Genomic DNA, 10765 nt, shown 5'->3' on the forward strand with positions numbered 1-10765 from the left:
AAGTTGATCACATCTGTAACCTGCTCTGAGAAAATGTTTCAATTAATCTCAAGACTGTGCAGATGTTTTGATGTTTAAATCTTGATGATAAGGTCATGACTTATGGTAGCTATTTTTTTTAGAGCTAGAGTAACATTAAACAGAATACTTACCAAACCACTTTTCAAACCTTGTTTAAACTCAGATTCAGCAGAACACAGACATGGCTGTATCTAGATTCTCTCTGCACACCTGTCCAGGAGCTGGGGCAGAGTGTCGTCATTCCTTCTAGGACTCTACAGGAGCTCTTTCCTCTGTGGACTCTGGTGCAGGGTATGTTCTTTATTCCAGCTTTAGATCTTGGTGTTTACCTAATGGTTGCTGAATTTACAGCCCTGAGGATATGGTGCATACAAATGATTCAAGCATTTTCTGTCTGGAAAAAAAAATAGTCTAGAATGAAACTCATCTGAACTAAAATAAACTAGTCTAAAACTTTGGCTGTAAAATTTCTGGGAGCAAATTTAGGTGAAGATTTCAGATGTTGCCCTTCCATTTGAGGGGTTAGGGATTGTCTCACCTTTGCAGCAGTGATTCTTTCTTAACAAAGGAAGAGCCAAACAAATGCTATTTACTAAAGTGTTTCAGAGGCATTTTTGTGGAATTTCAGTGTAAAAGTGAGTTACTTTGGGTCCAGTCTGACAGGGAGGACTCTTGTTTGTGTCATGCAAAAATACTCTGTAGACTGAAGCTAAAGCAATCATCTTACATAAACTTGAGAACTTTGTGGTACTTCAAAGGTATTGATTAACCATTGTGATGATCTATACATAGAATATTAATGCATATTTAAGAACAGAGGCTAGTGAAGGAACAAAAATGTAATCTGCTTGAATGCTTCTGGAATATCCAGTTATATCAAATGATGCAAGAACTGGTTATTGACTCTCAATAGTTAGTCAATGTGAGCCTGAAACTTCCACCGGTTTTGTGGTCAGAGAAGGTACTTGGCAAAATATGTCTTGAAATGTGAAGGTGTCATTTTACTTGCCTTTAATAATGTTGCACAAACTTGTCAAGGAAATAACTTGTAAGATCATATTATTTTCTGGGTTTTTAAGCTGGATTTTAGGTAGGTGCTGCTCAATCTTAACAAATTCATTTAGCTCCTTTCTTCTGTTAAGACCACAGTCACTTTACAGCTAACTCACATGGGGTTGCCTTAAGTCATATGCTTTTCCCTGAGGTTTTCCCTGGTTTATCTCAATTTCATTATTTTCTAAACTGAAAATTTTACATCTTACTGAATTTTGTAGTTTGACGAAAGTAGAGAAACGACAGTTTTAAAGCATGTAAGCCCTTACTGCTTGATTGAAGCTTAAGGTCCTATTTTTCAAGCCAGGTCAGGTTTCTGCTGGCAAAAGCGTTTTGTGCATTTTCAAGCACCCAGGTAGTTGCATCTTAATTTTTTTTTTTCCCCTCTTGGACCTGCGTATCTTCCATTCACCTGGTGCCACTGGACAGATTTTTAGCTACTGATGGTTTTCTGCCAGCCTTGAATTTGGTTGACAGTGACCTCTGTTAAGAGAAAACTCCTTTATATACACAGAGGAGAAGTTGCAAGTGAAACCTTAAAGGTGCTACAGTCTTGGTGCTACAGATCTGATGTCAAATGGTTTATGTATTTATACTTTCGTGTAATGTTATCAGAACAGAGAAGAAAAAAAAAAGGCAAATGGAATACAAATTTAAAAGACCATTTAGTGAACACACAAACTGTGTAAAGACAGGTATCAGCTTTGCTGTATCCCCCTAAATCACATACAAAATATTTCTGTAGCATGTTATATGAATGAACAGCATGTGCTTTCCTTAGCAGTTTCAGTTAATTAATTTTATTACTCCATGAGAGATTAATATCTAATTTATTGAGCATATGCAGTTCAAAAACCTTTGCTGTTAAACATTTATTCATTTGGATGAGAAACTTGAAGATTTTGTTCATCCAAATCTTAAAACCAATTCAGCTGATTTAACTACAGAATTTTAAACAAATGTGAGAAATCTCACTTTGGTTTTGGCATATTATTGCTCAAACACCATAATGGACCATGGGCTCTTTTCTCAAGCAAAGCTGTCAGTCCAGATTACTTTGTAACCCCAGTTGCCTAGTAACCCTAATTACTCCAGGAATATCACAGTTCTGGTCAAGAATAAACTGTCCTGGAATATTTTTCAAATAATAATTTCCCATTATTTTATATACTGGCAATAGTACAAATGGTTTAACAAACCAGTACCATTCTTGTATGGGTGTTTGTTAATTCAGCCATACATTAATTAGTTTAATTGTATTAGTGAAGTGTACTATGAGACTTCTTTTTTTACATTTAATTGCTTGTTACGTTGGACCCTTTCCTTTATTTTTTCTACCTTTCAATTTCAAACCAGAAAGTAGGAAGATGAGCAGAGTTTGATATGCAGTGTGTTCCGAGTGCCAGTGGAACTGTTTCCCTGAAGGAGACAAGCACTTTCTGTATCCTGCTTGCGTGTCCAAACTTGCCATTTATTATCCAGATTAGTGAAATTATGTATGATTGTACCTTTGACTCTAATTAAATCTCTTCTAATTTAAATTAAGAAAATATTAACTGTCTACTGTTGACTTTTTGCTTACTTAGTATTGCAGTGTCTTCCTGATTTCTTTTTTATTATTATTTTTTTATTTTTTAATACAGCAATTACATGCTGATCATTCATAGATTTAGTTTCTCTTCTGAAACCTTATGTTTCATGTTTTTGCAAAAGAGCCCCAGACTTTTGCCTGGATTATATGTGGAATTTTTAAAAATATACCCCTCTCCTCACAATCCCTTAAATGGGGAGGAGCATTTGTGTTCATGCTGCTGCAGCAAACAGATCCCAGCGATGAGTGCTGTGAACTTCGGGTGCAAATGGCCTTCCTGGTTGTATTTGTCATGGCTTTTCATTCCTACCCAAGCCAGCGTATTTTTACCAGATATGCAAAGTCCTTTGTGTTTCAGGAAGTGTCAGAGAAAGCATGGATAAACAGGATAGCCCTAGCAGCTAGTGCTGAAGCAGCCTGTGTTCAATACTCACAGCACTAATTGACTTAAGAAAAATGACCCCATCCTCTGAAAGCTGCATGGCTCAGCTGTGGAATATCCCATTAAGATGGCAGATGGGACAGCAGCTCCCTCACTGAGGTTGGGACAAATATTGCTTTACTAAATTTTTGTCTTGGTTCGCATAACTCTTCCATTTCCCACACCTGCTAGACTCATATGCTGACAAAATACTACTGCTAATAAAACACTACATTTATTTACAAAACTTTGAACGATGTCTTAATTTGTTCCTGCTGCTTCCTCAGTGGGATTTATTTGTCCTTAAGCCTGAAGCTGCTACACCATGCGGCAGAGCTGCAGCTGTTGTGGCTCTGCTCTTCCATGTTTCCTGTCACAGCTGTTAAATGGGCTGACTTGGCTGTTGCTCTAATAATTTGCTGCAGCTTTTGTTCCATCTTTTCCCACCTGATTGACCAGACTGCGTGGTTCTGTCACAGAAAGCACTATACTCTAATGGCTTTCTTCTTTATTTACAGGCAGGAGCTTTTTATATTTTTTTATTGCCTTACCCAACATATTCTTGCAGAGGATGTAACTATGATGTTCCAATCCCATACCCTTTGTATCACAGATGAGACTTAGTGTGAGTTTGTGTATCAAAGCAGTAACGTTATTTGAGCCCTCACTTGATTTTCTTAGGTTGTTTTCCCATGTCTCCTGTGTTACACCAAACACAACCTTCTGAATAGCCTTGCTTGGAACACTCTGATACAATGGCAAAATTGTGTAGAATTTTTGTTTTAATCAGGACCCACTAAGAACTCTCCACATTGGTGAAACTTGTGTGCCTAAAAAACAAATTCAAACTCTTACTTTTCTTGTATGAACATCTAAGATACCTTCTGAAATAAAGTGCTTGGAAGAACTCACAAACCTTATGGTCTCTCCCCTGGGAGTGAATTTCTGAACGGCATCATAGCCTAGTCTGAGTTTTAAGGCAGTACTTGCGTACATTTGTTCCATCTGCATGAGGAAAGGATATTGGTCTTGAGGTTATTTCCACTTCGGTGTTCCTCTGGCTTGCCTGCTCAGAGTTGCAGAATTAATTCAGAGCAAGGACTGAAATACAAGGAATTCCTAGTACTCACTGAAAGCCATCTGCACTGAGCTGCTGGTCTTCAAAGCAGAGAGCATTCACTGCCTCTGAAATGTAACCAGGACTGACTCCTTGTTCCTAGTCTTGGAACTTGCATTCTAGAGTGGCTGGTAATTCACAGGGAATAAGGCTCTGCACTGAATTTCAGTATGTGCTGCCAGTTTCTAGAGGAATCCTAGGAAAGTAACTGTTTTGTTTCCCAACAATTGGTTGTGTTACAATGTAAATCCAATGCTAGAATAAGGCTAATTTCTCCTGTATAGGGTGGTTAGGAGCCTGTTGAAAAAGACTTGACATTATGCCATCCCTAGAGTTCCCTGTGTGCTTATAAAGCACATATTTGCATATGAACAGTTTGGATTGCTGATTAAATTAAGACTGAAAATAATACCTTTGGATGTCTTTTTCCAGGGTACTTCAAAGTTGCTTAGTGGATGTAATCTTCTGACAAGAAAGACCTTCCAGTTGCTGCTGGATTTAATAGAATTGTGAAGAATTCTTCAGTAATGAACTAGTGAATTCTGATTCAACCTTATCACTTTCCAACAAAACTTCCCTGGTAAAAATTTCAGAAGTGCTTCAGTGTCTTGTTTGCTCTAAAGTTCTGCCTTCTTTCACCATTTAGTCCTTAAGTAGTAACTAGGAAGCTTCTTGTTCTCATGAAATATGCAGGATCTTTGCACATCCTGAATGTCAAGTGTAAAGAACAACCCACTTCAGTCTACCTCATCAGTGTTTGAATCAGGTATTCCCTGCATAAACAAATAAAGGTGTTCAGGTTCTTTCAGGTGAGGTCTGTGGAAGGCACCAAGGAAAGTGCCACGTGCTTTGTTATATCTAAATGTCATATGGACCATATGCAAATACACAGTCTGCCATAAATCCTCCAAACTATCCAGGTTCATGACGTGTCTGAAATGATGAGATGATTTTTTTAAAAAGAAGGGCTTTGGTTTTAACAGGAGTTTGATTACTTTAATCCAGTCAGTCTGGCCCTCTTTCCCATCTTTCTACCTCTTTTGAGGTCAGGGTTTACTTCCCTCATCATGACCTCTCAGTTCTTGGATCCAAATGTGAAAGAGCTCCTGTAGATTCTGAAGAAGTGACATAATTCTGTCTTCTGTCTGTATGCTAACTGCTGCCTGATCTTGTCTAGTTTGATGGATCTGAGTCCCATGATCTTAATTTTGAGGTAAGACCATAAGCTGGGAGCTGCTTAGAGGACTTGCTGAAAGTGCATTTATCATACCTACGAGGTGAGGAGTTGCATGGGGATACTTGCTGGTGTGCTTTCAGCTGCCAGTGTGCTTCCAGCTGCCAGCATGCTCCTTGGCATGCTGGCACTCGGTAGAACTAATGACCTTATAAGAAGGCTAAATTGTATTTTGACAATAAGCTTTTCCTAAATAAGCCTGATGAAGTTACTTTTATGTGAATGATTAAAAAGGGGCTACTGTGCATAAATCTGAAATGAAGTCTGCCCATTGGTATGCATAGGTTTAATCCATAAGGTGTGGTTGCCTTAATCCAGAGAAGCAGCCTCTGTGTAGTGAGGGGCACTGCACAGTCATGGGGCTGTGTGTGAAATAAGTCTTTTGATTTGAATGGCAGGGTAGTTAGAAGAGCTGGTACCAAGTTTTCCCAAGTGTGAACTTAAATTGTAATAGGAAATCTTTACTGAACTCTCATCAGCATTTCATTCTGTTTTAAAATTACCAAAACAAATATTTGGTTAGACGATCTATTTTTCTATTCAAAGCCTGTAATACTCAATCACATAGAAGAGATGGAGCATTTCCCTGTATCAGGTCAGGTGTCAAACATACTGATACTGGAATAGGTTTGTTTGACACCACTCCAGTAAAATGCTGATCACTTTTTTGGTGTATGATTTTTAAAGTTTCACAGTTCACTATGACTCCGAGTGCAAGGTAGATTAAACCAAATGCTGGGATCAGATCCATTCTGTGTCATAAACGCACACGTTTCTTCCCGTCTGAGAGCTCTTTGTGTGCTGCTTGACTGAGACCGTGGTGACTTAGAGCCTTTGTAGGCGAGAAAGTGCTGATGTCTGAAGTAAGCAGGTGTTGGTAAAAATCAACTGTACTCATTGTAGGTTCAGTTTAAGAACTTTATAAAATTCATGTCAGGTTCTCTTGCTGGATTAATGTAAACTGCTTTGTTTGCAGGGTTTATTGTCATCCCAAAACCAGGCCAATTCTCCAAGTGGAACTGTAGTATAGCCATCACACTACTGCTAGCAAATCTCTGAACGCAGGACAAGAAGTAATGACAGTGGAACCAGGAGCTGTTCTTCAGGCAAAGAGCATCACAAATTATAATGTGGCAGAGTGTAAAGATGGAATTATGTGAATCACATAGTGACTTGGAAAGGACAAATGTAAGGAGTTCTCACTACAGCTGATCCTGCTAGGCTGCTCACCCAAGGAAGAGTTTGCATTGGAGAAAAAGCAAAAAGCTTCCTTTAGTGCTGCAGGAAAAAGTAGTAACATTTTTGTTTTCTTTATACTTTTCAAGTCCAGTGTAATTTAATCTCTCTATAAATATATAAGATATATATATATATAGATATATATATATATATATAGTGTAAAATAAGATATGTTTCTTAAATTCAAGTAAGTTCAATGGTTAAACTAGTACTTCACCATTGTTTATTTTGCACTGATTTTTTTAACCAGAGATGGCTAGAAGACAGCCTGGAATGCACTCATGGAAGATGAAAGTCATTACTTTCTGGCTTCAAAATGTTTTTCAGGAAGATGGATGCTGCAATCATAGATTTTTTTAAAACAAAATTGTTTTGCACTTAAATAGTTTAATGCTTATAGAGAATTACTTTAAAATTGGTGTCCAGACACCAGAAAAACTATGTTGTGGAAAAAAGATCCTTTGTATCTATTAAACATTTATTTTAATATTGTTGTTTCCAACTGCAATTGGCTCTGTATTATATGTATAAATAATGTAATTCAGTGATGGGAGAGGGGAGTAATGGATCATTACACTAGAAATTCTCATTCATTTAAAAAAGTGATATTTCTAATTCAGAAAATACATATTAAACTATCTTGAATATGCATTTTTGTTTACTTTCTGTTCAAATCCAATCACTTTTGATGTAACCAATTCTTTGTTGAATTAAATGTTTGGTACAGAAATACTATCTATACTTTGTAGAACAAATTCCTTTCAAAAATATCTCACCTAGAACATTGCTTCATATTTAATAGAATTTAATTTCAGTTAGGGAAGTGAAAGACAATTGTTCTGTTCTTGTTCTTAATGGCTTATCTTCAAACACATTGTGCAGTTTAAATACGTCATATGGCAGCAATCTCACAGACAGGCAACTTCATGGGGTAAGGATTTTGTTATTGTGTAGTCCCCTGCATTTGGAGCTGGGAAGTGGAAGATCCTAAAGAATCAGCTGTACACACTTTCTAACTTGTCAATCAAAAACTGGGTTAACATATTGGAGTAGCATTTCTGAGATTCATTTGTCTTACATCAGGCATCTCATTTATAATTCAATGGTCTTAAACTGGTAAATGTGATTGGGATAGACACATCCATGGATTTGTGGAGGTTAATGCTGCTTGTCTAAACACTTGTCATTTTTAATCAGTCAACACACCACTGAACTTGTTTTCAGTAGTTCTTGCAAAGATTAACCCTCTCTGTCCAGCCCCGGAATGACGGAAAAGAGAAGCATCCATCATATGCTTCCCTTTATCTTATGTAGCAATGTTCACAATTGGGATTTGCAGAATCCTGCAGGCAGAGTAGAACTGAGGCTGCTTGCCCAGGACCATGAACTTGCCTGAGGGTGCACATACTGTATCTGGGCACATGATAATGTCCTTCCTGCTCTCCAGCAATAAAGCTGGGTAGAATTTTTTAAATTACAAGTAAACTTAAGACATATTCTGGCATGAGCAGTGATTTGTTTTCAGGAAATGAATGAACATTTGGGCAGAAGCAACTGCAGTAGCTTGTAACTAAGTCTTATCCTTGCAATGCAGACAGTGTGTAGAGAACTGCCAGATCCATTTATAAGCCGGGAATTAGTTCCCTACTTTATTCAAGATGGAGCTGTGCTTTTTAATTCTTATCTGTCTTCTTCTAAAATACGAGGTATGGGGAAAATACTGAAACTGAGCAGGATTGTTTTTCAGAAGTTGTTTTATTAACACAGTGGGTTTAACTGTTAAAATACAGATAAACCTCATCACTGAAAACTAGTGTAGTTATCTCCCCGTAGACTTCTTCTATGTAAGTGCTTCATATGGTATCAGTCAAAATGAAACAGTTGAGAAAATATGCAATAAATTTAAAACAATTTTTTCCTTTAGCCATAAAAATACAAAACCAGTGGGGAAAGAAATGCAATATCCAACATCAGGGGAACAATAGCAGTTACTCACATCCGTGTTGGCAGAGTATGTCCCTGCCACAAATCATAGTCCAGCAGCACACAAGGAATATGTCTGGGTTTTCTTTTTTCAGCTTCTTTACTATTAGGGCAGTCATCTAGAAGCTTGAACTGCCCACACCACACTCTATTACATATGGAAAAAAAATTATTTTAGTAAGAAACAGTATACTAATAACTTACCTGGAAGGAACTTAAGACCTCTACTGTAGATACAGCTTTTAATAAAAATATTTTTCCTACTACATTAAAAAAATAAAAGTGAGCAGAACACAGATCATCTCAGTATGGAACTTTAGGAACTATATTTGCCAGTTCATAGTTTAAATTGGGTATATTTTAACTATAAAGCAGGTGGAAAAACTCAAGTTTGCCTATTCATCCAACAGCCAGAGAAGTGTAAGTTGTCTACAGAGGTCTAACAGCAAAGAACTTGTTAGGAAATAAATATTCTTGAGGTACTGTATGTGCCAAACTGAGTAAGATCCACCTGAAAGCGCAAAAAAAATGGAAGAAAAAGCCAATGTGGTTCTTCACTTTGAATTTGCAATTTTACAACAGAAATGATCTCTTGAACATGAAATTGCCATTCTCATTATAACAGTCTGACAGCCCCAGATACAGAGAATGTGATAATACACAAGATGTTATTCTGGCAGCCTTTTCTCTCCTGGTTAAAACTTACAAAAATTCTGACTTCATATTTTTCCTGGTATATGAATAGTCACCTACCTGATATATTACTTAGGGAAGCAAACAGTGGCAGTAACACTTCTGAAATCAGAGAGGTACCTTGTGAGAACATAGTTTAATGGAATTTTATATTTTTTAGTCAAAATACTTAAACTTCAGCATCTGTGGTTTGAGGCTTCCAGAAACAGATTACAGGAAGCAATTAATAATTGCTAAAAATACAATTAATGTATCTCCATCAGAAATATAGTTTTGATAATCTGAGCTTTGACCTCCTGTATAGTGCTAGGTAAGAGATCTGAGTCAGAACAATCCATCAAATGTGGGTAGTAGGATTTGTCTTCTTTTTTGGTAAGAAATAAACAGTGGAGAGTAAGCTCCCATGGATCCAGTTAGTTACCTATTTTTAGACCATCAATTTTAATGCTACTCATTATGCTCAACTCCAAATATATCAGCACTAAGCAACTCACCATCTTCCTCTCTGGAAAAAGCACTGGATAAGCTGATGGGACCTTTTGCTTAGTGCTCCAAAGGTAAGAACTTGGAGGTTACTGTTGCATGGCGTTGCCTGCCTATAGACCTGCAGTCCTTAATTTCATTTTCTAAGTGTAGCATCACACCTTTCACATATCTATGTCTGTCTGTCTATAAAAAACCCCTATGTTATGTATTCAGACAAATACTGTATTGCGTTGTTGAAGTTCTGAGTTCTATCGGTAAGAGCTGCTAACATGAAAGCATACAGATGTGGGGAGATGATTAACTGAAACAGAACAGGAAAACTCAGCCAGTCACTATGGTTTTGCATACCTTCACTGCAATTTGAGATAGTATGTTCAGGAGAACACTCTGCTTGGAACTGGAGGAAAGCAGCATCCATGCAGCAGGAGATTCAATAAAATGACAAGGAGCAGTTAGCTGTACCAATGTGTTCTGCTGTTTCCCTTTGTTACAGTGTTCTCACTCTACTGGTATAAAGCACTTCCTCCACTAAAACTTGGGTCATGTATTTGTTCAGTCCTACTAAGAGAAATCTTCTCTTCCTTTGGCACACCTAGTGCAAGTAACAGCAGTAGAGGTTTCCCTGCAGAGCCTTGTTCAAGTGTTTTAGTCTTACTCTATAAAAATTCTTGCCAGGGCTGAGATGTTTTTCCATTCTTGCTGTTGAGATTCTGAAAGTTTGCTAAGAAGAAATGACATAAATTGAGCATGTGAATTGTGCACTGTACATGATGCAGGTGCATGATACCTGGATAGTCAAATTCGAATCAGTATCAAATACTCCCACAATCTGCACCACAATTACCTTGTGAATATTTTCACATTTTCAACAATCTTCTTACAAATGTCACGTTGATCCTCAGTACAGTATGTGATAATAATACCATC

At 37.4% G+C, this 10765-nt stretch overlaps 1 protein-coding gene across 5 annotated transcripts in view; it reads left to right on the top strand.

The window, feature by feature from the left end:
• WDR20 (WD repeat domain 20) overlaps positions 1–7464 on the top strand; it is a 46426-nt gene extending 38962 nt beyond the window's left edge. Inside the window, exons 4-5 of one of the 5 annotated variants that reach the window (XM_014249884.2) lie at positions 185–312; positions 6414–7444. In XM_014249884.2, the coding sequence (XP_014105359.1) occupies positions 185–271 (87 nt within the window). In that variant the 3' untranslated portion in view covers positions 272–312; positions 6414–7444. Of the gene's footprint in view, positions 1–184; positions 313–4635; positions 4728–6413 lie in introns of those variants that run through there. The other 4 variants (XM_014249883.2, XR_015773022.1, XM_005520120.3 and 1 more) reach the window with 4 other exon arrangements.
• The last annotated feature ends 3301 nt before the right edge of the window (positions 7465–10765 follow it).

This window comes from Pseudopodoces humilis, chromosome 7 (genome assembly GCF_049639895.1).
Source record: "Pseudopodoces humilis isolate 2021_Gansu_Grassland_sample_001 chromosome 7, ASM4963989v1, whole genome shotgun sequence".
Taxonomy (NCBI): domain Eukaryota; kingdom Metazoa; phylum Chordata; class Aves; order Passeriformes; family Paridae; genus Pseudopodoces; species Pseudopodoces humilis.